Here is a 27,885-nt window from a genome sequence, read left to right as displayed (position 1 = left end):
TAAAGAGGCTGAGACACAGGAAGAAGTCTCCAAACTGAGCCAGGCCGGGGCATTATTCGTGTCTTCCCCCTGTAGCCAATACCTGAGAATACTAATATTACATGCCCAATAATAGAACATAAAGTTTGGTAAAGCCATCCCCCCATCTTTTTCGGTCTTTGAAGATATGTCTTGCGTATTCTGGGTGTTTTTTTGTTCCAGATAAACCCAGACAGAATCTTATCTAATTTAACAAAAAAGGAAATTGGAATAAATACAGGGACACACTGAAAAAGAAAAGAAAATCTGGGGAGGATATTCATTTTAATTGTATTTATGCGCCCTGCTACAGACAGATGGAGTAGAGACCATCTGTCCAAATCCTGCCTAACTTTCTCCACAAGTGGGTCGAAATTAAGCTTGAAAAGAGCATGAAAATGACTTGTAATTTTAACCCCTAAATATGTGAAGTTGTCTGATACAACTCGAAAAGGTAGTGCTGTGCACTGATATTTCTGTGCAGCAGCATTCAGGGGAAACAGTTCACTCTTGGCAAGATTCAGTTTATAGCCAGAAATAAGGCTAAACTGTTCAAGTATTGAAAGTACCAAACGGAATGAGGATGCTGGCTCTGAGATATAGAGAAGCAAGTCATCTGCATATAAGGAGACTCTTTGTTCTATACCATTTCTAGAAACCCCGGTGATACCTGGGTTTGATCTTAGCGATATGGCTAAGGGCTCAATTACAATTGCAAATAGCAATGGCGACATAGGACAGCCCTGCCTGGTCCCCCTAAACAGAGGAAAGAAGTCAGAGCATGTGCCATTTGTTTTGACAGCGGCAAGCGGGGAGGTATAAAGAAGTTTCAACCAGGAGATGAATATTTTACCAAAACCGAATTTATCTAAGACATAAAAGAGGTATCCCCACTCTACCTAAGAAATGGGACGGTATGAGCCACATTGTAGTGGATCCTTATCCTTTTTTAAGATCAGGGATATAGATGCCTGCAGTAGAGAGGGTGGGAGGGATCCAACTTCCAGTGAGTGCTTATACATATTTATCATGAGCGGAGCCAGTTTAGGCATAAATTTACGATAGAACTCAACCGGAAACCCGTCCTGTCCGGGGCACTTAGAACACTGCAGTTTGCTGATAGCTTGCATAATCTCTTCTACAGTTACTGGTCCCTCCAGCTGGAGGCTGTGTGTCTGATCGATTAATGGGAGCTTAAGATGATTGAAAAATGAGTCCAAAGCCTCCGTACTAAATGCACACTCAGACGCATAGAGAGATGAATAAAAGTCTCGAAATTGGTCATTAATTATTCTAGGATCCGTAGAGACACCACTTAATGTCTGAATCCGAGGAATGGAGTGTGCAGCTGCTGCACTACGGAGCTGATGAGAGAGCAGTTTACTGAATCGAGTTTTAATGAGTCACTCACCAAAGTGAATCGTGTTTTTTGAGTCATTTGATTCACTGAGTCAGTTGACCAGAGAGTGCAAAAAATGTACATTTTCACTCAAACTTAATTTGTTTCTCTTTTCATGTAAATCCTACTGCTAAGATGAATGATTCTAAAAGAAAACAACTATTTTATAGAGAAAAAAAGAGCAAAAACATTTCTAAAATTAAGCAATTTCCTATCAAAATTGCTAAATAAACATTTATTTTGTTTATTTTTATTTTATTAGTATTTTCCTTAAATGCGTTAAATATATATTTTCTCATCTAAATGTCCACTGAAATGTGAGCCAGGGGGCGTTAATGCGCCTTAACATTGGTTGCCAACCAAGAAGAAGAAGAAGCTGTGAGCCAGGAGGGAGGGGGTTAGTGAGTCCTGAGTGATTCGCTTACGCTTACGATTAGGCACAGGAAGGGAGGGGGTGAGTAGCTCAAATGTGCTGTTAGCATGTTAGCAGAGCGATGCTACTGTGAACCGAGGAGCTATTTTCTTGATGTGAGCTTCTACTCAGGGTTTTTTCTTCCAGTTCAGAGCAGAAAATTTTTTGTTAAGATACTGGATGTTGTGTTTTTCTCCACAATTTTAATTATAAGCTAGATACATTGCTGCTAACAGCAACAGGGATGAGTCAGTGAGTCAGTTGGGCTTGTGAATCATGATTCGTGAGTCAGTAAAGTGATTCTCGAGTATTGAACGATTCGTTCATAATTCGCGCATCACTACTCTGAGGGAATCATGGGAGGAAGTGTTTCAAAGTCCACCTGAGTGTGCGTTTCTAACACCCTCGGATCACAGAGAGTGTGTGTGTCTGTCATTGTGTGGACCAGCATGGAACAGCAGAAGAAGATTCTGTGTGTGGGGCTGGTGTGTCTCGACATCATCAACGTGGTGAACAAATACCCTGAAGAGGACACTGACAGCAGGTTAGCATCCAGGCTAACTCTCACAGCAGGTTAAGCTGCTGGCTAAAGCTGACAGCAGGTTAGCCTGCAGGCTAAAGCTGACAGCAGGTTAGCCTGCAGGCTAAAGCTGACAGCAGGTTAGTATGCATGCTAACTCTGACAGGTTAGCATCAAGGCTAATTCTGACAGCTGGTTAGCATCCAGGCTAAAGCTGATAGCAGGTTAGCCTGCAGGCCAATTCTGACAGCAGGTTAGTATGCAGGCTAAAGCTGAGAGCAGGTTAATATGTTAATATGCAAGCTAACTCTCCAGGTTGGTACAGCTTATGTTGAACCAGCTGTTTAGAGAAGTGGATCTCTAAAAATTGATTTACTGTGACATTGTATACAGTCAGGATTAGGGGGTTTACGGGTAAGAGTTTTTGGTGATGTTTAGGTGTCGGGGTTGGCAGTTTTTTTAGGTCAACGTGTGGGCAAAGGTCACACTTTCATTACGTAACAGATTTCAGTGCAACACTATCGACATTTGATACTCCATTTATTTTTTTATTTTAAAAATGAAAAAGCCAGAATATGATGTAAATGCATCTCCTTGGTGCTGCAACAAGCCCTAACCCCACAAACAGGGGTGTCACTAATCTGAAGAAGAGAATTCATCTTTTACCTCTCTCCTAACATGAGGACATTAGCATCACTGGTTCTCCCGTTCTCTTCACTCGTGTGAATGAGGCCAAGCGGACTGATCTTCTATTATCTAAGTTTTCCTGGCTGAGGCCCTGGCACTAACCTGACTACGACCCAGCTGTCCCCCAACCCTTTGCTTTTAAGTGTGGTCGATAACTGTAGCAAGGATTGCAGGCTGACAGTTTCTCCAGCACATGAACGTTTTTATATGTGTAAAACAGCATACAGCATACTGAGTGGCAGGCTTTTCAGCCCCACTCTCTCCAGCTCAGTGCTCCTCACTTCTCCTGTATAGCACACACCTCACTTCTCTGAGATCCTACTCATAGGGACGACATGATTAGGCCTTGGGGAACAGCTGTGTGCGTGAGGCTCCCCTGACATTGTGAACCCACTGCTCTGCCACAATGACTTTGTTTGTGATGCACTGGTGCTTGTTTCTCATTGGCGATGAGAAACACACTCCTTTGACTTTAACGTTAGCAGCTTCTTTTTGTTTCTGTGTGTAATGTTTGACTCCATGAAGCCTTTCATCACTCCTGCCATCAGGTACCGGAACAGCTTCTTCCCCACAGCTGTCAGACTCCTGAACTCTGCCTCCTGACATCTGACCCACGTTAAACTCATGGACTGACCATACACACACCCACAACCACCTACATACACACACAATGGACAACTGTACCCTCAAACACACAATAATAACATGGACTGAACCACCACTCACAACCACTAGCACTTTATATAGCCTCTGTAGGAATTATCCACACCCTCACTTACCTTAACTGCACTACTGTATAGCTCTGTGTAAATAATCATTCTGTACATACGATAATTTTTAATCCTACAACTGTTTACAACTTGCATAGTTCCCATTTCTGTATAGCTGTATATCTCAGATTTCTGTAAAGTTATTTATTTCATATTCTGTATAGTTTTTCATATTTATATCCTGTTCATAGCCTGTACATAGCTTGTACTCACTACAGCCTGTACATACTTATAGTTATAGCATATTCATAACATACTTCATACCATGTACATTATAACATACCATAATAGACCCATTTCTGTAATATACTTACATATCTATATTATTGCTAATATATATTGTAATATATCTATATCATGGCTAAAGGCTTCTGGATGGATGCAAACTGCATTTCGTTGCCCTGTACCTGTGCATGTGCAATGACAACAAAGTTGAATTCTATTCTTATTCTTATTCTATTCTATCAGTATTGAAAATTAATGATTGCCCCTCTGATGGATGATGTCATTACTTTGTACCTACAGATGTCTGTCGCAGCGTTGGCAGCGGGGAGGAAATGCTTCAAACTCATGCACAGTGCTGTCGCTGCTCGGAGCGCCCTGTGCCTTCATGGGCTCCCTGTCAGCTGGTCCTGTGGCCAAGTGAGTCCTTTTCAAATGCTCATCAATAAATCCATTTGTTCAGAAATACAAGAAATACACAGTCATCAATGTTTGAGGGCAGAATCCAGACTGTTAATACCACAGTTTTTTACTGAAACTGTGGTATTTTGGAGATTCTACACACACACATACACAGAAATGAACATTATCAACCTACTGAAATAAAAGACTTTCTGCTACTTATCTGGGATATTTATCTGCTCAGTTGTTTAACTGACTGTATTCTGATTAAAAAGTATTGCTTTAATTTTTAGCAGTATAAATAAAAATGATACTGGCAGCCACCAGTCTTTAATTAGGTGTTTGTGTGATGAAAATTAAAAAATTCGAAGTTGATTCCTTCTTATTGCATTGACAAAATTCATTCAACTTCACCTCATACTTTAACCTCGATATCAAGTCGGTGAGACTGGAAAGCGTTCACGATGTTTAATAACTGCACCAGTGGCATCAGTTTGAAAGTGACTTCCCTTCTTTTTACATTCATGAGGAAACTGGACCTCTTACCTTAATCTGAGATTCAAACTTGTTAGAGAATTTTAGCAAATGCACGCGAGATATGAATTTTAAAATCTTACGATGCCTGATTCTGAAATTATCACATTAATAGACCTAGGCGTCCATGCTGCCAGCCTGGCAGGGTGACAGCAATACCACATCAGAGCAGGTTAAAGGTGTGGAGATGGTTCTTGATGTTTGAAGCTGTGGTGAAGTACAAAGGGGGAAACTCCTCTGGTGCTCACATTTACAAAGTGCTCTTCAAAGGGTAAAAAAAAGGCAGCTCTTTGTTCACCAGCAGTTTCACCTGAGCACTAAAAACAGGAGATTTATCATCTTTATTTAACATCCAGTCAGAAAGTGCATTACTAACATACTTGTTACCACCTCTGACTTTAATTTTTCTGTCTGCCATGTGGAGGATCTGTGTTTCAGGAAGCCAAGTCAGTGTAAACAGTTACCTGTCTGTAGTTTTATTTTGGAAGATTTTCAGAAGTACTGCATCGATGTGTCTCTGCTGTCTGAGCACCCTCAGTGCTTCCTTCCAGCCTCCATGGTCATCAGCAACACCAGCACAGGAAGTCGCACTATCCTGCACATGAACAGGTGTGTTTGTGTCACTAACGGCATCTGTTTCAGGGTCATCGTAGAGGAGCTCCGCCCCTCCCCTTCTGCCAGTCAGAGTTCGGGTTTCTGCCAGAGTTTTATTTTCGAGGGGACATGATCTTTCCTGTCTGTCTTTCTGTCAGTTTCATCATGGCTGACTTCTCGCAGCGGGACATCGATGTGTCAGCGGTGGTTTTGCAGGTCGAAGGTCAAACTCCATGTGCTTGTTGTGTGGTTTGTCCATCCACTGGAACTCGAACCGTCGTTCTCTCCGATACGTAAGGCATCAGGTCGTCGAAGAGCTGCGATTTTCACAGCTCACGTTAGATATTAATTAATAATGATTATTACAATGATCGAGGTTTTCTTCCAGCCTGTTTGATCAGTGTGTTATTTCTGACATCATGCCCGGCTAATCAGCACCGCAGTGAAATAATCAGTCTTCCCTTTGTCAAAAATACATTTTTAAATAAAATTCTGCAGAATCTTTCCCGTTTCTTTTGATTCTCTTTCTGGTCACCTGAACAAACCCATCAGTGGTTCAGGTGAGGCTTTACTGATTGGATTGCACCACGCCCTCTCAGACTCTAAGCTCCATCCATTGGCTGCTGAAGGTGGATGAAACAAATACACTGATGAGTTTAGAGAATCTGTCATCAGGAAGCATGAAAACCTAAATGTCAGCCTAAATCTGGTCTAATGACAACTGGGCACATGAGCCACTGCAGAGCAATGGCTCCACCAATCAGATGAGGTGAATAACAGATGACTTTTTATCAGGTCAAAGGCAAAGTTGGAAAAAGTGGACCAAACTCTTTAAAGGAGTTTCCTAGAGCAGTTTGTGTGAAGGTCGCGTAGAGGAAACTGATGACGTTGGTATTCTTTTCGTTTTGACCTCAACAACCACTGTAGCTCATTCATTTCCAGTTTCTGTTAAAAAACGTCCTGGTTGAGATATCCACATCGAATGTTAGGTGAGCAAAAGAAAAGCGTGAAGCAGTCAGTAAAACCTTCAGGCAGGTAAACTGTTTATAAAGCAGCTTCCTTTTTCTCGCTGAGCCTTGTCACAAACTTTTCTGTTAGCTCTGCAGTGGTTTCTAGGGATAATTCATCATAAATAATTTAATTTCTCCCAAAGTATAAACAAGTTTATTAATCAAAAGTCAATCTGTATGGGTTTTCTTCCACTATAAATAGAATAAGCAAAGATAAGCAAAACTGTGCAGGTGTTGTTGATCACACTTGAAGCCTAATATGGCGTCTTGTTGCAATAAACACCAAAGTATGCTTTTCTACAGTGGGCACCAGAGATGGGCAGTAGCGCGTTACTGTAATCTGATTACTTTTTTCAAGTAACGAGTAAAGTAAGGGATTACTATTGCAAAAAAGGTAATTAGATTACCGTTACTTTCCCGTAAGCACACTGCGTTACTGCGTTACTAAAACCGTGATTTTTTTGCGAGGGTGTCTCATGACAATGATGTAAGCGAGTGCAACGTTCGTGGCAACAGCTGTGTGCAGATCAAGAATGGATAATATATCGAGTCTGGGAGCGAGTATGACCGCGCAGCATTTAAAGCGTGGAAGTACTGACCTTACTTTGAGTTTAATTCTGTAAAAAGTGACAAAAACATTAGCTTCTGCTGTTCACTGCGTGGGAGGAAACTTCTTTTTACAGCGAAAAAAAACCCTAAACATCCGAGCAAGCACTGAGTACGCTACCAGTGAATGGGAAGGAAATTCACAGACAAACTCGCGGATTCTTCCACTGACCGCTGAGACACACCTGCACCAGGGCAAACATCCGCCTACCCCACTTTTTACTTGCACCTATTTGAAAGACTGAGTGTAAACACAAAAAAAAAAAATTATTTTATGTGCTGGAATGTGCAGAAAATAGGTTTAAATGTTAAACAAATTTCTTCCAGTCAGAGAATGTTGCATATAATTTAATGTTTGCTTGATGCATAAAGTTAAAAGATTAAAACTAATAAAACAAATTTTAAAAAGAGACTTTTCCATTTGATTACATTTTATATGATGGATTAGGCAGAAAGTAGAATTGGGCTGAAAGATCTATCGCTTTATTACCTATTCAGGTTGTAAATCGTGTTTTTAAAAAGTAACTAAGTAATTAATTACTTTTGAAAATAAGTAATCAGTAAAGTAACAGGATTACTTTTTGGGGGAAGTAATCAGTAATTAGTTACTGATTACTTTTTTCAAGTAACTCGACCAACACTGGTGGGCACTGAGGGACAAAGGCCTGAATATAAGAGATATTCATGGTTTAATGGTGAAATTTTTTTACATTGTTGTAGGAAAATACGAAATGAGTGGAGTGATTTATTGAAAACTGTGCAAACATAGCCACGATTCCACTGTGAGTTTTCCTATCCAGGTATCCATTTTATTGCACTGCCAGTGTGTTTGGGCAGATATTACTGCATGCTGGATCAAGATTCAAGATTCTTTATTTGTCACATGCATAATTATACAAGTACAACACACAGTGAAATGTGTCCTGAAAACGCTCCTGGGCTGTGCAAAAAGAAAACATTATACACAGTAAGTAAATATGTGCAAGGAAGACCTTACATGCAGTAAATGGGGCGACCATGGCTCAGGGGGTTTGGAAGCGTCTCTGTAACCGGAAGGTCGCCGGTTCGATCCCCGGGCTCTCTGTCCTGGTCGTTGTGTCCTTGGGCAAGACTCTTTACCCTACCGCCTACTGGTGATGGCCAGAGGGGCCGATGGTGCGATATGGCAGCCTCGCTTCTGTCAGTCTGCCCCAGGGCAGCTGTGGCTACAACTGTAGCTGCCTCCACCAGTGTGTGAATGTGAGAGTGAATGAATAGTGGTATTGTAAAGCGCTTTGGGTGCCTTGAAAAGCGCTGTATAAATCCAATCCATTATTATTATTATTAAGTGAGTGAATTATATAATTAAGTAAATTTAAATAAAATAAAACAATCTGGAAATCTAAGTTGAAAAACTGAGAATGTACATTGTGCGAGAGGGATGCTGAAGTGTCTTGTGCCGTAGTGTGGCAAAAAAAGATCAGGCATGATATGAGGATGTGGTAAGGAAAAGTCCTGTCTCAGTCACTTATGGATGCTGTGAGTGGGGGGGCATGTCCTGATTTAACACCCGGATGGCCTGGGGAAAGAAGCTCCTCTTGAGTCTCTCTGTTTTTGCCTGGATGGTGTGGAACCTTCTGCCTGATTGCAAAAGTTGGAACTGTTCCTGGGATGGGACGAGTCCTTCAGTATCTGAGCTGCTCTGGACCAGCATCTCCTCATGTAAATGTCCTGTAAGGAGGGGACAGCAGCCCTGCAGCAGTGTTTTGCCGTACGGCTCACTCTCTGAAGAGCTTTTTGGCCTTGACAAAGCGGTTCCCATACCAGGATGTGATGTTCTGTGTGAGGATGCTCTCCACAGCGCCTGTGTACAATACAATACAATTTTATTTATATAGCACATTTTAAAAAACCACAGGTATGCCAAAGTGCTTCACAGAGTTAGAGCAATAATAAATACAAATACAAAATACAAATAAAATATACTAACAGGCGGGTGACATAACTAACCAATAATACACCAGGCATAGTAGGCACAACCCAAAAGGCTGAAGGTTAAAACATTATAAATATTAATAAAGCGAAAAAGATAACTTACAGTACACCAAAAATGCGGGCTCTAGGAGGCGGGGAAAGCAAGGCTCTCCCCGCTCTGAACTCCTTCAGTTGTCGTAGGTGGTACAGGCGCTGCCTAGCCTTTTTGGACTGGACCTGAATGTGTGCAGACCATGTCAGGTCTGAGGAGATGTGGACACCAAGATACTTGAAGGACTGCACCCTCTCCACTGGAGCTCCTGATGATAATGGGCTTGTGGTCTCTGTGCTGACTCCTGAAGTCCACCACCAGCTCCTTGGTTGAGCTAGAGGTGGTTGTCCTGGCACCACGATGCCAGATTCTTCACTTCATCCATGTAGGCCGCCTCATCGTTGTTGGAGACGGCGCCCAACACCACTGTGTCGTCAGCAAACTTCGCAATGGTGTTGGAGCCGTGGGTGGCCACACAGTCTGAAGTGGGAGTAGAGCAGTGGCGAGAGGACACACCCCTGTGACGCTCCGGTGTTGATGGTGATGTTGTCAGAGACACACCTACCCACCCTCACCACCTGAGTTCTGCCAGTGAGGAAGTCCAACACCCATGCACTCATACGACTGTTGAGTCCCAGATCCCTCAGCTTTTTGAACAGTCTGCAGGGCACTATTGTGTTAAACACTGAACTGTAATCAACAAACAGCATTCTCACATAGTTACCCTGTTTCTTGTCCACATGGCTGAGTGTGGTGTGTAGGACGTGGGCGATGGCGTCCTCTGTGGATCTGTTGGATCTGTAGGCGAACTGCAGCGGATCTGTGGTGTCTGCGATGGAGGAGGAGATGATGTTCTTCAGCAGCCTCTCGATCACCTTCATAACCACCGAGGTCAGTGCAACTGGCCGGTAGTCATTCAGGAATGAGGGCTTGTTGTTCTTGGGCACAGGGATGATGGTGGATCTCTTGAAGCATGTGGGGACCACAGACTTAGCCAGGAACTCATTGAAGATGGAAGTGAACACACCTACTAGCTGGTCAGCACAGCAGACGGCCGGTGATGCCGTCTGGCCCCGCTGCTTTCCTTGTGTTCACGCTCTTCAGCCCCACTCAGATGCTCCGCAATGCTGATCACTGGTCTCTCTCTCTCTCTCTCTGATGATGTCACCGTGCTCAGTTGTCAGGCAGTAGTTAGCATTAGCCACCTGGCAAACCTCGAAACGAGTGTAGAACTCATTCGGCTCGTTGGTGAATGCAGAATCAGCGTTGATCAGTGCAGTATCTATGGCTTTGTAGTCCGTGATGGTGCGTAGTCCATGCCACATGATTCTTGTGTTGCCCTGGTGAAAGCGAGACTCCACGTGCTCCCGCTACCAGCATTTGGCATCCCTCACCACGTGCTGCACACCATATGAAGCAGCTTTGTAGGCGCTCATATCCCCAGTGGTAAGACCGGTGTTGTAGGTGGCAGTCCTGGTGTTTACTGTTGTGCAGTTCGATCTGCCCACCCATGGTCTCTGGTTCGGGAATGACACAACTCTTGCAGTGGGGGATGATCTCCTCCGCTAATATGCTAGCGAAGCTAACTGCTACTTCCGTTAACTCGTTGATGTTGACTGCACATGCTCTGAACATGTTCCAGTCTACGTCGTTGAGTGCGTCCTGTAGCATAGCTTCTGATTGGGCAGACCAGCGTTTCACCTTCTTCGTGGTTACTTCATCCCTCCATATATTTTGTTTATACTAAGGAATGAGGAAGATGGCGTTGTGGTCAGACTTTCCAAAGGCCGGGTGTGAAACAGCTTTTTAGTCCCGTCTGTATGGAGCCAGCACATTTCCTCCAGCGCTGCTTTGTTCTTCGACTCGGGTGAGCATCCTGTCCTTTGTTGTTTCATGCGCCGCTTAGTATCTCGGTCAGCCAGGACAGATCGGGTTTAAAAGTATCTAAGACTTCATGTGCAAACTTGTTACAGATGTTGAGGAGTGATCTGCTGTCGTAAACTATAAAACCAGAAGATTTTGGAATGTAAAACAAAGCAATAAATAATTAAGCAGCTAAAAAAGTGCATAGTCTGTGTGGAGCAGTCAGGAAGGCGTCTGGACGTGGCCACGCCATCTTCCATCTGTCTCTGATGGAACTTTTCTAAGTTTATAACTCATCAGTTTATCAAAGATCTGAAACACCACTGACTAACCTGCAGCTGAAACCATGACAGAGCCTCCTTCGTGCCTCAGATGGCTGCAGACTCTGACTGTCTGACCTCCTGACCTCCTCGTACATACTGACCATGATGTGGATCCATCGCTCCATCAGACCTGTTCCTCTGATTTTCAGTCCAGCTCTTGTGTAATTTTCATGCCTTGGCCATTCCTCCTGTGTTCCTTCATTGAGAATAATTTCCTGACAGTTGCCCTTCCACTGAGGCCATTTCTAATGAGACTTTAATGACAGTAGATGATCAGCTGAAGTTCCAGATTATCTGTCAGGTCTTTGCTTTTTTCCCCTCACTTAAGGACGTGACTTTCAGATACTGTTCATCTTCTCTGAACAGTTCTTTTTTTGTCCTCCAAGTTTCCTCAGCTTTTTAACACTAGGGATTATTTTCACTCTGGCCTGCAACAGTAAGGGCAACAGGCCTTTTTTTTTTTTTTTAAAGAGGCTGAGTTCTCAGTATATTTTTATTTTGACAACATTTTGAAACTGACCTGCAACAAAACTAATGAATTCATTATTGTGACATTATTGTGACATGATGTTCGCGCGGCACTGGCGGCACGGAGCACCGCCTTTGCCTCCGCGAACACATCGGACTACAAACACGCACATTACCAACTCCGGAAGACGATCAAAGCAGCCAAACGTGAGTACAGGGACAGGGTGGAGCAACAGTTTGACAACCCTCGGAGTATGTGGCAGGGACTAAACACGATTGCAGACTTTAGAGGGAAAACCAGCACACCGCAGACCACGGCCTCTCTGTGTGAGGATCTAAACGTATTCTACGCTAGATTCGACGCAGCGAACACCATGAGACCGGACAGTGTGCGCACCGCGGATGACGTCAGTGCGCACACTGTGTCTGAGGAGGATGTGCGGAGGTGCTTCAGGAAGGTGAACGCGCGCAAAGCTACTGGTCCGGACGGGATTCTCGGCCACGTCCTCAAGTCATGCGCGGCTCAGCTGGCTGGAGTGTTCACGCACATCTTCAACCTTTCCCTCTCTCTGTCTGTAGTCCCAGCCTGCTTCAAAATGGCCACCATCGTCCCTGTACCCAAATCCTCCACCATCTCCTCATTGAACGACTGGCGACCTGTAGCCCTGACCCCCATCGTAAGCAAATGCTTCGAGAAGCTGGTCAGGGACTTCATCTGCTCTGCACTACCCGACTCACTGGACCCTCTACAGTTTGCATACCGCCACAACAGGTCCACTGATGATGCCATAGCCCTGACACTACACACTGCCCTGTCACACCTGGAGAAGAGAGACACGTATGTGAGGATGCTGTTTGTAGATTACAGCTCAGCATTCAATACCATCGTTCCCTCGAAGCTGGACAGGAAACTGCAGGATCTAGGACTGAGCAGCTCCCTCTGCAGCTGGATCCTTAGCTTCCTGTCTGACAGACGCCAGGTGGTCAGACTGGGCAGCATCACCTCATCCCCCATCACACTGAACACTGGTGCTCCACAGGGGTGTGTACTGAGCCCTCTCCTGTACTCACTCTACACCTACGACTGCACAGCCACTAACAACTCCAACATCATTGTGAAGTTTGCGGACGACACTACAGTGGTGGGTCTTATCACCAACGGTGATGAGACAGCTTACAGGGAGGAGGTCAGCGCCCTGACCCACTGGTGTCAAGACAACCATCTCACCCTCAACGTCGCAAAGACAAAGGAGTTGATAGTGGACTTCCAGAGGTGCAGAGAAGTACACACCCCCATCACCATCAGCGGCGCTGCTGTGGAGAGAGTGAGCAGCTTCCGGTTCCTTGGCGTACACCTGGCTGAGGATCTTACGTGGTCAGTACACACAAACAAAACAGTGAAGAAGGCGCAGCAGCGCCTCTTCTTTCTCAGGAGACTGAAAAGATTCGGCATGAGCCCCCGCATCCTCAGGACCTTCTATCACTGTGCCATTGAGAGCATCCTCACTGGATGCATCACCACCTGATATGGCAACAGCACCGCCTACAACTGCAAAGCTCTCCAGCGAGTAGTGCGGTGCTCTGAACGGATAATTGGAGGTGAGCTTCCCTCCCTCCAAGACATCTACAGGAAGCGGTGCCTGAGGAAAGCGGGGAGGATCATCAAGGACTCCAGTCACCCCAGCCATAAACTGTTCAGACTACTTCTGTCAGGAAGGAGGTTCTGCAGCATCCGGTCCCGAACCAGCAGACTGAGAGACAGCTTCTTCCACCAGGCCATCAGACTGCTGAACACTTCATAGACACCTCAGCTTCACTACTGGAACTTTAACATTATGCACTCCATACTGTACAGTAATGCCACTGTTTTGCACATATTCAACTCTGTATATTTTATTTTATTTATTTTAAATATTCTACTTATTGTTTACTCTATTTAATTTGTAAAATATGTGTACACACACACACACACACGTAGAAAAATATTTAGTATACACATCCAGAAATGCATATACTATTATATATTGTACATATATTTATTAGTTTCAGATGTAGCCATTCTTGTATTTTGCTTGTTTACATTATTGTATTTTTGCACAACTCGCACACAAGAATTTCACTCACATGTGCTGTACCAATGTACCTGCACATGTGATGTGACAATAAAAGTGATTTGATTTGATTTGATTTTGATTTGATAGCGTGGGGCAAGGTCTCACAATGGGTTCACCCAAGACCTTGGCTGATGGTGACCCATGCTCATTTTTCATCTTGGCTCATGTGATTGCGTAGATGATCAACAGTGGGTCCATCACCCCCTTAGGGACACTACCAATAGGTCTTAAAAATCACCAATTGCTCTTAGAACTGAAGAGGCATCTCGGATGAGAGGTGAGACGTGTTGAGAAACGTAAAGAAGTCCACACGGTTTTCTTTCCAAGCTCTTTAAATTATTGTAAATGTACAAGAGTGAAAGTTTATCACACCATCCACCTCTGCCTGTAATCCAGCATTCCCCTCAGCAGATGTAAACACGTTTACAGCAAATACAAAAATTGTTTCGGTCTATTTTGTCTTCCAGGGGCCAGAGCAGGCAACATTGAGGGAAATTTAAAACTGCTGGCTAAATGTAAACATGAATTCAGTAAAATTGTAATTCACTTCAGCAGTAATGACACCCGGTTACGTAATTCCGAGGTCACCAAAATCAATGTTGAATCGGTGCGTAACTTTGCCAAAACAATGTCAGACTCTGTAGTTTTCTCTGGTCCCCTCCCCAATCAGACCAGGAGTGACATGTTTAGCCGCATGTTCTCCTTAAATTGCTGGCTGTCTGAGTGGTGTCCCAGAAACGATGTGGGCTTCATAGATAATTGGCAAACCTTCTGGAGGAAACCTGGTCTTGTTAGGAGAGACGGCATCCATCCCACTTTGGATGGAGCAGCTCTCATTTCAGGAAATCTGCCCAAATTTATTAAACCCCCCAAAATATGACTATCCAGAGTTGGGACCAGGAAGCAGAGTTGTAGTCTTACACGCCTCTCTGCTAGACCTCAGTGCAGCCATTAGAGCGGGACTCTCCTGGGAACAACAAGCAGAAGCAGAGGTGCAGCAGACGTGGAGGAGCTGACCGAAGGCGCTTGGTTAGCAAAAGAAGGTTAACCCTCCCGGTCATACTCCTTGTCAATGTTCAGTCTTTGGAAAATAAAATAGACAAACTCCATGCTCGAATTTCCACGCAAACGTCAGGAGTGCTCCATACTGTGTTTTTGCAAAATACTGGCTGGGGGAGAGAACACCCGATAACACCAGATGGCTACGGGGTCTTCAGAGCGGGCAAAGTGCTCCAGGCAGTGGCAAGATACGCGGCAGAGGAATGGCCGCCCTCATCAAACAATCGTGGTGTACTGACTGTAAGATCATTTCAAAATCCTGCTCTGAAAATGTGGAATTTCTGACTTTGATAAAGGCCTTGCTATTTGCCCAGAGAACTGCAGTGCATCATTGTGTGCAATGTACATGCCTAAACTACATCAGTTTGTAACCTTCCCCACCACAGGAAATAAAATACTGGATCACTGTTACAGCAAGATCAGAAATGCCTTCTCAGCTGAACCAAAACCTAATTTCAGAAAGTTTAATCACCTGGCAATCTGGCTAAAACCCAAATATAACAAAAAGCTCAAGACAAAACCAGTCACAGTCAGGCCTATTAATACCTGGACTGACAGTGCAAAAGCCAGTCTGCTGGGCAGAGCTGCTTAGAGACTACAGACTGGAGCATCTTCAAAGGAACAGCTAACAATATCCACGAATACACAGAGACTGTAAGCGACTACATAAACTGGTGTACGTGTATTTGTACCCCTCCCAGGACTGTGCGCAGGTTCCAAGGCCAAAAACCCTGGCTTAATGGAGACATTAAACTGGATATAAGGGAGAGGAGGGAGGCCTTCAAGGCAGGAGATCAGATGGAGTATAAGAGAGCCCACTACGAACTGCAGAAGTCCATCAGAGTAGCAAAGTGAGCCCACTCAAAAAGAAAAAGAAACAAAGAAAAAAAACATCTTGTCTTTATCTTATAAAAAGTGTAACTTGACCTGGAGAGCTCTGCACAAGAATTCCAATGTGCATGGACTGTTGGTCCTGTGCACAAATGGCAAATAAAAATCTTGAATCTTGAATCCTAGAGTATTTAAAAGTAGAATGGGAGGCAGAGCCTTCAGTTTTCAGGCCCCTCTTCTGTGGAACCAGCTTCCAGTTAGGATTCAGGAGACAGACACTATCTCTACTTTCAAGATTAGGCTTCAAATCTTCCTTTTTGCTAAAGCATATAGTTAGGGCTGGACCAGGTGACCCTGAATCCTCCCTTAGTTATGTTGCAATAGACATAGGCTGCTGTTATTAATCTCCGTCTGTCCTCCACAGCATGTCTTTATCCTGTCTTCCTTCTCTCACCCCAACCGGTCACAGCAGATGGCCCCGCCCCTCCCTGAGCCTTGTTCTGCCGGAGGTTTCTTCCTGTTAAAAGGGAGTTTTTCCTTCCCACTGTCGCCAAAGTGCTTGCTCATAGGGGGTCATATGATTGCTGGATTTTTCTCTGTATGTATTATTGTAGGGTGTACCTTACAATATAAAGCGCCTTCAGGCGACTGTTGTCGTGATTTGACGCTATGTGAATAAAACTGAATTGAAAGTCTCTATAGGAGGATGTTTCTATAATTCACCTGTTTCAACTGTATTAAGACTAAAAGTTTGCATTATAAAGGTGGGGCCTCTCTGACTGACTGGTGGATGGCAACACAGTCAGCTTTACAGGGAGTGCAGAATTATTAGGCAAGTTGTATTTTTGAGGAATAATTGTATTATTGAACAACAACCATGTTCTCAATGAACCCAAAAAACTCATTAATATCAAAGCTGAATGTTTTTGGAAGTAGTTTTTAGTTTGTAGTGTTTAGTATGTTGCTTTGTTGTTGTTTTTTTGTCTTTTTTGCTTGTTTTCTATTCTTCTCTCAACAGGTGATCCAGGAGATTTTTATTTTTTTTCTCCCCCCCTTTCTCACTGTCCCTCTCCCCTTCTGTTTTTCCTTTCCTTCCTCTTTCTTTCTCCCTCTCCTATCCCTCACTCATGTCTGTCCCGTCTGTAACATCTGAAAATAAAATATAATAAATAATAAAAACAAAGATCGACCAAATGGACCAATACGGCAATGCCACGATGATCCATTTGGCAAAGTAAATCCATTGGGTATCCTTGTTGGTCTTCAGACAACAATTCTGATGGCTAAAGAACCAAATGGGACAGGCAGAAAAAAAAAAAAAAAAAAAGGAAGTAGTTTTTAGTTTGTTTTTAGTTTTAGCTATTTTAGGGGGATATCTGTGTGTGCAGGTGACTATTACTGTGCATAATTATTAGGCAACTTAACAAAAAACAAATATATACCCATTTCAATGATTTATTTTTACCAGTGAAACCAATATAACATCTCCACATTCACAAATATACATTTCTGACATTCAAAAACAAAACAAAAACAAATCAGCGACCAATATAGCCACCTTTCTTTGCAAGGACACTCAAAAGCCTGCCATCCATGGATTCTGTCAGTGTTTTGATCTGTTCACCATCAACATTGCGTGCAGCAGCAACCACAGCCTCCCAGACACTGTTCAGAGAGGTGTACTGTTTTCCCTCCTTGTAAATCTCACATTTGATGATGGACCACAGGTTCTCAATGGGGTTCAGATCAGGTGAACAAGGTGGCCATGTCATTAGTTTTTCTTCTTTTATACCCTTTCTTGCCAGCCACGCTGTGGAGTACTTGGACGCGTGTGATGGAGCATTGTCCTGCATGAAAATCATGTTTTTCTTGAAGGATGCAGACTTCTTCCTGTACCACTGCTTGAAGAAGGTGTCTTCCAGAAACTGGCAGTAGGACTGGGAGTTGAGCTTGACTCCATCCTCAACCTGAAAAGGCCCCACAAGCTCATCTTTGATGATACCAGCCCAAACCAGTACTCCACCTCCACCTTGCTGGCGTCTGAGTGGGACTGGAGCTCTCTGCCCTTTACCAATCCAGCCACGGGCCCATCCATCTGGCCCATCAAGACTCACTCTCATTTCATCAGTCCATAAAACCTTAGAAAAACCAGTCTTGAGATATTTCTTGGCCCAGTCTTGACGTTTCAGCTTGTGTGTCTTGTTCAGTGGTGGTCGTCTTTCAGCCTTTCTTACCTTGGCCATGTCTCTGAGTATTGCACACCTTGTGCTTTTGGGCACTCCAGTGATGTTGCAGCTCTGAAATATGGCCAAACTGGTGGCAAGTGGCATCTTGGCAGCTGCACGCTTGACTTTTCTCAGTTCATGGGCAGTTATTTGGTGCCTTGGTTTTTCCACACACTTCTTGCGACCCTGTTGACTATTTTGAATGAAACGCTTGATTGTTCGATGATCAGCTTTGCAATTTTGAGACTGCTGCATCCCTCTGCAAGATATCTCACTATTTTTGACTTTTCTGGGCCTGTCAAGTCCTTCTTTTGACCCATGTTGCCAAAGGAAAGGACGTTGCCTAATAATTATGCACACCTGATATAGGGTGTTGATGTCATTAGACCACACCCCTTCTCATTACAGAGATGCACATCACCTAATATGCTTAATTGGTAGTAGGCTTTCAAGCCTATACAGCTTGGAGTAAGACAACATGCATGAAGAAGATGATGTGGACAAAATACTCATTTGCCTAATAATTCTGCACTCCCTGTATAGTAGCTTGCTGTCTGATAGGCTGCACCTGCTCTGTGGTTGTTCCATGAATTTTATACAGCAGAGCAGTTTACCAGTCCTGCTGGTTTGGTGTCATAATGATGTGATAGGAAGGTTAACATGAATCTGCTAAATGCAGGGAGAATCCAGAAAAAATGGTTTGACCTGAGTTTTGAAGAGATGGAAGTGGTTGTTTTAAAGGACCATAAGCTCTGACCTCAATTCCTGTCTGTCAGGAACCTTCCAGATGTCACAGCAGAGGATTTTTCAAAAGTTCACCTTCATCAGTTCAAGTGGATCCACTGGGAGGTGAGTAAAGTCCAGTAAACGAGCCAACCCAACCTAGTATTAAACTGACATTGGTAATCAGAATTTTAAATTAAGATCATAAACACAACCTGTTAATGATGAGTAACCAATCAGAAAACACTTGTCACCATCTTAACACCTTTCCAGCCTGCACTCCTCAGAGGTTTGTGCTCATTTAGAAACAATATTTTCACCAGAAGACTTAAAAAACAACAACATTAATTTGAAATTGATCAATGATGATTAATTCATTAAACAAAAGTGCACTCTAACCCACTAGAAACTGTTTTGTCTCATAAATCTTGTTTGTTTGATGTCACACTTTAACTCCTGTAGGGCCGAAACGCAGAGGAGCAGGTGAAGATGATCCAGCAGGTAGAGCGATATAACAGCATGTTGCCACAGCAACAGAAGATCACCATTTCCGTGGAGATAGAGAAGACCAGAGAGCCGCTGTACCAGCTGTTTCCTCATGGCGATGTGGTGAGAGCTTCTGTGCCAGAACCAGGAGAACATAAACTGCCCATTCTATCAGACAAAATGTTATTGCATGTTTTCTGTCACGTGTTGCAAATTCATCGCGGTTTCATGTCTTTAGGTGTTTGTCAGTAAGGACGTTGCTCGTGATTTTGGGTTTGAGTCAGCTGAAGCTGCCCTGAAAGGACTTTACAGTCGAGTCAAACAGGGGTGAGCGGTCACAGGTCAGCAGTGTAACATTAGTAACAACCATAGAAATAAAAATATGACGCCATCCTTCCTCAGGGCCATCCTGATCTGTGCCTGGGCAGAAAAAGGAGCTGATGCTTTGGGTCCTGATGGTGTGATCATTCATTCTGATGCATTTCCTCCTGAAAGTCTCGTTGATACGCTTGGAGCTGGGGACACCTTCAACGCTGCTGTCATCTACACACTGTCCAAGGGTAAGACTTTTAAACATCTATGTAGCAGGAAGCCAGCAAAACCTCAGTATTCTGTAGCAGAAAGCTTTATTAATAAAGTGCTGATCCTGATACACGCCAGAACAAAACCTGTTTTAACATATATCCGTTGTTGTAAGTGTACATGGATTGGCTGTTTTATAATCCTTTTCTACGCTACTATGCGACTTGGGGTCCTATTTTGGCATGCACACTGGAGCAGCCAGGAACCCAATCACGACCGTTCTGATTAGTCGGTGACCTGCTCCCATGACCCCACGGAGGAAAAGATGAGATGGAAACATTTCAACACAGGACCATCACAATAAGACTGTTAATTAAATTAAAACTGTTAATTAAACTTCCCTTTAATTAACTTTGATTTATACAGCACCAAATCACAACAACAGTCTCAAGGTGTTTTATATTGTAAGGTATACCCTACAATAATACATACAGAGAAAAAACCCCCTATGACCCCCTATGAGCAAGCACTTTGGCGACAGTGGGAAGGAAAAACTCCCTTTTAACAGGAAGAAACCTCCGGCAGAACCAGGCTCAGGGAGGGGCGGGGCCATCTGCTGTGATTGGTTGGGGTGAGAGAAGGAAGACAGGATGAAGACATGCTGTGGAAGAGAGACAGAGATTAATAACAGATATGATTCAATGCAGAGAGGTCTGTTAACACATAGTAATGCCCTTTAATTCCCCTTTACTTTTAAATAAAATAAATCAGTAACACATGAGGACTGATTAATTTAAAAGATCAATGTTTTCTGTCTATAGGTGGAAGTTTGCAAGATGCCCTAACCTTTGGCTGCAGGGTTGCTGGCAGGAAGTGTGGTTTCCATGGTTATGACAGCATCAGCAAAGTCTTCAATGACATGCAACCACAAAGTTTGTTTTAGGGAAACCCAGTCCACAAAAGCACATGACCACATGAAAAACAATGTGTAAACATGAACATGTGTGTTAACGTGAAAGTGTTTGAAGGCACAACTGAAATTTTATCTAATTTTCAGTTTAAGGAAAATCATCTGTGGTATAAGGGATCTGCATAATTACAATCAGTAACTCACATTTAACATCTATTAGTTCATTCATTCACAGATCAATAACTGGATTATTGTTCAATAAATGATTAACTGAAGTGAGAGAAGCAAACGTTTCTTTGGAGTGTTTTTACTTGGTGGAATTAAATCTCACTGATCAGTGATCGGGTTGATTGTTTTTGTCCTGATAGTTTGTTTTTCATTAAAACAATTACCACTCGATGCTCAGACACAGCTTCCTTTCATTCTCTCTACAAATAACCGTGTCATGGTACTCACTCGCAAGGTCTGGTTTCTTGCACAGAAAGGAACAAAAAGCCAAAGACGACAAACATGTTTTTATTGAAGACCCAATTCTACAACGATTTCCAGTTTAACAACCAGGCGTCAAACAACTGTTGTACTCCAGCTTCTCACAGGTGAGTTAAACATCCCAGGTGCAACTGGCAGTGGCAAGCAGGAAGGGCCACCTCTAAAACACAAGGCATAATTGGCACACATACACATGAGTGAGAGCGATGGAGAAAGGAAATTGAGTCATCAGAACCACAACAATAGCAGAAAACTTGCTGAGCACCAGTTCAGCTCACTGGGATGAGCAGGTGACCATATGCCTCTCAGTTTTAAGAAAGGCTAGTGACCCCTGTTATAGAGTCTGACAGCTGCAGGGATTATATATAAATATTCAACTGGGGGTTAGGGTTTAAAAATTAAACCAGGTCTAAATTTTTTTTTAAAAAGAAGACTTTATAAGATAGACCTTCTGAGTATCACTACAAAGATTACCAACAGTGGTCCTCATACCACAGTTTGATATCAGCAAACACTGAGAGCATACATTGATATGACACCACAGCCATGCTATCATTCAAACACTGATAACAGCATAAATCGAATTAAATCGGGACTTGATGAGACCTTTCGAGTATCACTAGAAATATTATAAACAGTCGTCTCCGTACCACAGTTTGCTATCAGTAAACACTGATAGCATACCACATCCATGTTAGCAGTGTATAAACGGATGGTTTAGCATATATTAGCAAAGGTATCAATAAAGGACTACTGTATTAAACACTTTTGCAGATGGACAGGCGCTCTGCAGGTGGGATTGAGCGCCTGTAGTTGTTGTCTAGGCAGGCGATGCTTGGACCGCTGTGGGACAGCAGCTCCTCAAACTGGGCCAGGGAAAGACAGTGGTATTGCTGAAAGTGGCCGTCATCCAGGCGCAGCTCCTGGAGCAAGTGGTGAAACTCACCAAACTGCTCACGCTTCTGGAGGACTTGATGGACCCAGGTACGGCGAGGACGTCCTTTACGCCGCTGCTCTGCTCTCCACAGTAAATAGAAAAGGGAGACTCTCTATTCAAACGCTAGATCAACAGCTGCCATCTTGCAAACATACCATCTGGCACTACTTCCTCCAACATTTCCACAAGTAATTCGCGTTGGACAAACGTTGAGGTGCGAATGTGCACGCGTCAAGCTAGGGGCGTCTGGCACGTTTTGGTCGTGTCTGTCGCGTTCGGTGTGAACACACCGTAATGACAGAATGGCAGCTGTTTTTTATGAGCGGAAGTTTTAATTCAGTTCAATTCAATTTTATTTATACTGCTCCAATTCAAAACAAGTCACCTAGAGGCACTTTATATTGTAAGGTAGACCCTACAATAATCAAAAATAAACTGCTGACAGGTGTCAGGTTTAGCTTTCAGTTTATTTTGAACAGGTCCATAATCTTTAATGTTCAGGTAAGTACAGGTGAGACAGGTTTGCCAGCAACAGCACAGATGAAAGATAAAATCTCCTGAGTGGTTTCCAGTATTATCATGTAGTTTTAACCTGTTTACACTTCCTAATGAGACAAAAAGCGAAAGATTCATCAGGTCAAAGACATCTAAGTACATCAGACAGCGAAGCATTTTCTCCCCAATCGGCTTGACAGTGATGAATCGTGTTTCATGTGTAAACTGAGCCAATGAGGAGGCTTCCAGCTACCTGACATTCAGGTGTAAATAGAAACAACATGAATCAACATGAAGTGAGAGGTTTTAGAGAGAACATGAAATATAAATTGATGTTCTCGGGCAGAACGTCAGTTCTTTAGAATAAACTAACAAAAGGTTAAAGATATAAACCTTGACAGTTACCACGTGATCACTTTTCTGCCCACTGGAACAACACCCTCAGAGGAGGGGCAACTTTCGAGTTGTTCTGACACAGTGTTGTCATGGATACAAGTGTTTCCCTTCATGTTTAATTCAGTCCTTCGTATTTATATTGTATGACCTTCACAGCGTCAGCGTGCATGTGACCTATGGTGAACAACACTGTCTGAACTATAATTACCTGTAATCTTGAAGATAATCTACGAATAATACATTAAACTGTGAGAAGGAGTAATAGTGTCTGTAACTGTAACCTTGTTAGTTTGGACTCATTGCAAAGTGTGAGGCTCACTGTGCTGCTGTCAGTTCTTTTCTGATCTGTTCATCATATACTCATCCTTTTAATGATGTGTTGTATATATTCACATTAATTGTAGATCTATGTAAACCCTACGTATGAACATTTAGGCAGTGCTGGTGGTGGCGGTGGAGTTGGCAGTCTGTTGCTCCATCTCTGAGCTTCCTACCACCATTTCTCTCAGCCCTTTGCTGAAGTGAAGATTTGCTCCGATCACGATGAAACCCTGCAGAGATGGAACAGCAGGGGGCAGCACTGAGTTTATTTCTGCATAAATCTGACTTTAAAAGAAAAGAAAGCCTAAAACAAATAAAATGATAATACAAGACTTTATTATAAAAAAATGTGTGACGCCCACAAGTGTATGGTCACAATTGTAATTTTTTTGTAAATTGTTTTCTTTGATGGTGGTATGTAGGGATGGGTATCGTTTAGGTTTTATCCGATACCGGTGCCAAATCGGTACTTTTGAAACGGTGCCGGTGCTCAAACGGTGCTCAAACCGGTGCTTAAAGAATGGAGAACACAAACTTTGTCCAAAAACCTCTCATGTTCAGCTGTTTTCCACTTTTTCTTTGGCCATTTTAGCCTTTTTGTCCAGGGTGAAGGGAGTATCTGCCATCAAACAAGAAGACAGCCGCATGTAGCTATGATGGTGTTTGCTAGTTCACCTTACATGCATTAATGTAATAACGTGGTTAGCCTACTCAACGTAAATTACACACGAACAACATGAAGCTCCTCACGCAGAGAAGAACGGCTGCTGCATCATCATCATCCTCATCATTTCTGCTACACTGGCAGGGCTAGGGGCCAGGACTCTACTCTTCGGGGTTTTTGGGGGATGTTGCTAACTCCGGGTCCGATAACAGGCACCACACCGCAGTAGATGCGCTCGGTGTGAGGTCTCGCAGCAAGCTATCAAATACGGCGCATTTCTCGGCTTTAAAAAAACGCTATGCGTCGCCAGGTGTTTCATCGGATTTGAGGTGTTACCTCCTTTGACAGTATCACAGTATCAGCTTAAAGCACTTGTTGCTGCTGAGTTTGCATCTTTTGCTGTGAAGTACAGCCAGACTTTTGACCGCTTCGCCTTGGACATTTTAATCTGTAGCTCTGCTCTAAAAGAACGCACGTACCTGGACCCGCCTACTATCCTCGGAAACGTAAAATGATTGGCTAGAAGTGTATCACAGCTCAGGAAAAAAAAGCACCGAAATAAAGCACCGAAATGTGCGCTGCTTTTCGGTCTGGTTACTACCGTTTATGTCAGAACCGGTACCCATCCCTAGTGGTATTGCACTTTTCATTTAGATTTATGGAGAATGTAATTGTCACGTCCCGCGGCGTTCCTGAGGAACGCGAAAGGAGGCCTTCGGCGTTCTTATGGTACGCGGCGGGTTATGGCTGGAATCCAGTGCAATGATGCTCCCGCGGTAATAGACGTTCCAGCCCTGTATTCCAGCCCTAAACCTAACCTTATCCCTAGCCCTGACCATAACCTTATTCCTGACCTTAACAGGACGTTAATGATGTTAAATAGCGTGTTTCTAAGCGATTTGAAGAAAAAGAGTGAACATGTGTAGAATCAGTCCAGACGGTTCTCATATTGCCTCTTTTTTCCGAGGTCGTCATTTAGGAACGTGGTGAGTAGCCGAAAACGTAATATGGTGACGATTTGTCACCTAGCGTAAAATGTTACGCTTTGGGAGTGAGAACGGGTTGGGAAGAGCCTGCAGACCGAATGCAACTCATGTCTCCTGTCTCTGGTTTTCTGTTAAAAAAAAACAGCTTAAAAACGGACCCTATCGAAGGCCTGTAACAAATGCACCAATCTTACATCTCTAAGGTAGGTTTTTGTTTTTTCTTTAATATGGCAGTTGGCAGAGGTGCACCAATCAGAGTGCACTTACATCAGTCACAGGATTTTCCTGTTTGGGAGAGTATCTGTCCTGAATGCAGAGCTAGAAAAGAACTAATCAACAGTTTGAAGAAGTTGGGTTGTTCTCAGTTCCTTCGGAGTGTGTTGGATCAATTAAGACTTTGGAAAAGTTCCCGAGGTCTCACAGCTCACCATCACTGAGCAGAAAACAAATTCTGAATTACAGCTGCGGAGCATCAACTCCAGAACATCTGAGGACTGAACTTAAGAGATTCAGTAAGACAGCAGTCCTAAGCTCACAAACTGTTCCATCCCAGAAGAAGAAAGAGTCCAAGTCCTGAAACGCTTCTGTGAGTAAACCACAAACATCTCAGTGCTAAAGTTGTCGAAGGAATTAAAGTCCTCACAAGTGATGTTCAACAGTTAAAGATGAGAAAATCCATCAGATCCAGAGGTTCACACACAGAAATGTCATATAGTTTAAATTACATATTTTATATGTAATTTAAACTGTTTCCTCTCTGTTTTATATTTGTAGCACTTTGGTCAACATTGTTGGATGTAAAGTGCGTTATAAATAAAGATGCTATGCTATGCTATATCAGGTCATTTATCTTATTTAAATCACAACAACAGTCGCCTCGAAGCGTTTTACATTCTGAGGTAAAGACCCTACAATAATACGGAGAAGGATCACCACTGCATTTGGTAACAAGTGCACTCATGGGTCAAAATGTTCACCAGTACTGAATATCCAGTGACATGGGAACAGTAAAATAATTCTATTTAACCTCAGACACACACAGCTAGATGCTCTTCGGGGTCAGTCGGCTCACTGAAATGATTTATCTGCCACCTCGGTTGTGGTCCCAACTCAAGAACAAGAGCTCAAACTGCCCGACTGACATCCTGAAATATGACGGAAAACTCCTGGATCAATCCAGGACATTCTGTTGCCTATTCCGAGGAATCGGATGACCCAGATTCTCTGTTTCTTCCTTTTGTTTCTTAGCAACATCAGGATCATCATCACTTCACGTGTACTCTGTGTTTGTCAGTGCATTTTTGAGGACAAATTTTCCATAAAAGCACTTTCGATGTGCATCTATTTACACAACAGGTTTGCATTCAAAATATTTGAAAATTTATTCAATTTTTTTCGCAATCAACTCAATGTGTTACAACTAATCAAAATCAATTTTATGTTTTATTTTCATAAATATGAAAAAAGTCTAAAACTCCTCAAATAGTCGAGGGGTAAAATCACACTCACGTTATGATATTCAACCACCTCCTCAATGAAATCCATCCCATCGGCCAGCGGGATCCGAACGCCTCTCTTTGTCCAGTCTAAGAGAGCACACACAAACAGAGCGACACTGTCACGGTGTGTTCAGGGTCTGTGAGTTTTTTGATTGATGAATTAGGTTCTTACTGTTGATCAGTGGAACTACAGACATCTGCAGCATCGTCTTTAGAGGAGCCTGCAGAGGAATCAACTGCAGACACACAGAGAGGTTTTAGGGTGTATACGCTTCATGTTTTGGTCAGAATGTGTAAAAATCAGGGAGAAAGTGTTTGTTCTGTAGTTTTGTGTCTTGTGGAGATCAGAGAAATATTTTACTGCTATTGTTCATGGTCATCATCATTATCATTGCATTAATAACATAATCTACAGCATTGATATTGCATTCAGATGTTTAAATATATTGGCACCCAATCAGCCTTTATTACAGGAGCAGTTATAACCCCTTTAAACTGTTGAGTTAAATCTATAATCTTAAATGCTTTTGAATGCTTTTCATAATCTTAAATGTTTATATGCAGATTATATTGCATTATAAAAGAAAGGCCTAACTCTGAGTACACTCTGTGCCAAAGTAGACAGGAAGCGCAGGCTTTTGCAGAGCGTGCTTGTGAAAGTGAAACTAAAGCAGAGTCTAAGTGTAAGTTACTTTGAAGAGCAGTTTGGATGGGGCTATTTGAATAACCAGGTTATTCATTGTTATCTTTTATTCTTTTATATTCTTTTATTAAGTTTTAAGTAGTATCATTTGATTAAAACATTTATTCGATATATTACACATATAGTTTCAGTTGTGTACGTGCTGGCCTTCTGTCTGGTGGAAAGGTTACAAGGTTTAGCTGGTGAGGTGAGAGGTGAAACTGAGTGCATTTCAGGTTGACACAAACACACCCACACACCCACACACACACAGTAGATGGACTCATTTATAGGTGAAAGTTTAATTATATTTTGCTTGTGACCAGGGTTTTAATAGTTTTGCAGTTTTCATTAGTTTTTATTTTAATTCAGTTTTGATTTCAGATTTTCAATTTTATCTCAGTTTTAATTAGTTTTTACCAATTGTTTGCTAGTTTAGTTTAGTTTTTATTTTTTTGAAAATCCTTAGTTTCAGTTATAGTTTTAGTTGTGTTTGCAATAATTAAGTGTAACAAAATCCCAGTTTCATCATATCAGTCATTCTCTTCTGCTCATCCTTGGGTATGTTGCTATTCCAGCTACCATACACTGCACCCTGGACAGGTCGCCTGTCTGTCGCAGGGCTAACACGCAGAGACAGACAACTCCCACCTATGGGTTCTTTAAATAAATAAATAAATACATAAATAAAGGCAGATGAACAACCACTGATA

The 27,885-nt window shown here is 42.8% G+C and overlaps 2 protein-coding genes across 6 annotated transcripts in view; one reads left to right on the top strand and one right to left on the bottom strand.

Moving 5' to 3' along the window:
- The first annotated feature begins 1,882 nt into the window (after positions 1-1,882).
- Positions 1,883-21,102, top strand: khk (ketohexokinase). 3 transcript variants are annotated; one of them, XM_086293827.1, is made up of 10 exons: positions 1,883-2,373; positions 4,332-4,448; positions 5,439-5,573; positions 5,717-5,851; positions 15,708-15,857; positions 18,839-18,911; positions 19,248-19,394; positions 19,510-19,598; positions 19,674-19,831; positions 20,615-21,102. In XM_086293827.1, exons 1-10 carry the CDS (start codon positions 2,279-2,281, stop codon positions 20,734-20,736), a joined length of 1,221 nt encoding a protein of 406 aa, XP_086149953.1. In that variant the 5' UTR covers positions 1,883-2,278; the 3' UTR covers positions 20,737-21,102. The 3 variants fall into 3 exon arrangements, with proteins under 3 accessions (XP_086149953.1, XP_086149951.1, XP_086149952.1); XM_086293825.1 differs by lacking the exon at positions 15,708-15,857 and having other exon boundaries at positions 1,886-2,373; XM_086293826.1 differs by lacking the exons at positions 5,439-5,573; positions 5,717-5,851 and having other exon boundaries at positions 1,888-2,373.
- Positions 21,103-22,577: 1,475 nt separating this feature from the next.
- The window catches only part of pltp (phospholipid transfer protein), a 42,834-nt gene continuing 37,526 nt past the window's right edge, over positions 22,578-27,885 (bottom strand). For all 3 annotated transcript variants that reach the window (XM_086293822.1, XM_086293823.1, XM_086293824.1), the window contains 3 exons: positions 26,663-26,726; positions 26,501-26,577; positions 22,578-23,571 (listed from right to left, as the gene is read on the bottom strand). In XM_086293822.1, the coding sequence (XP_086149948.1) occupies positions 23,452-23,571; positions 26,501-26,577; positions 26,663-26,726 (261 nt within the window). In that variant the 3' untranslated portion in view covers positions 22,578-23,451. The remainder of the gene's footprint in view (positions 23,572-26,500; positions 26,578-26,662; positions 26,727-27,885) is intronic.

Source organism: Aulonocara sp. 'chitande type north' Nkhata Bay, linkage group LG5, assembly GCF_057382095.1.
Source record: "Aulonocara sp. 'chitande type north' Nkhata Bay isolate Kocher_YH1m ecotype deep benthic linkage group LG5, A_spYH_male_GT1.1, whole genome shotgun sequence".
NCBI classification, from domain to species: Eukaryota; Metazoa; Chordata; class Actinopteri; order Cichliformes; family Cichlidae; genus Aulonocara; species Aulonocara sp. 'chitande type north' Nkhata Bay.
Note: the sequence above shows the minus strand (reverse complement) of the source record. Positions and strands in the feature narration are given on the sequence as shown.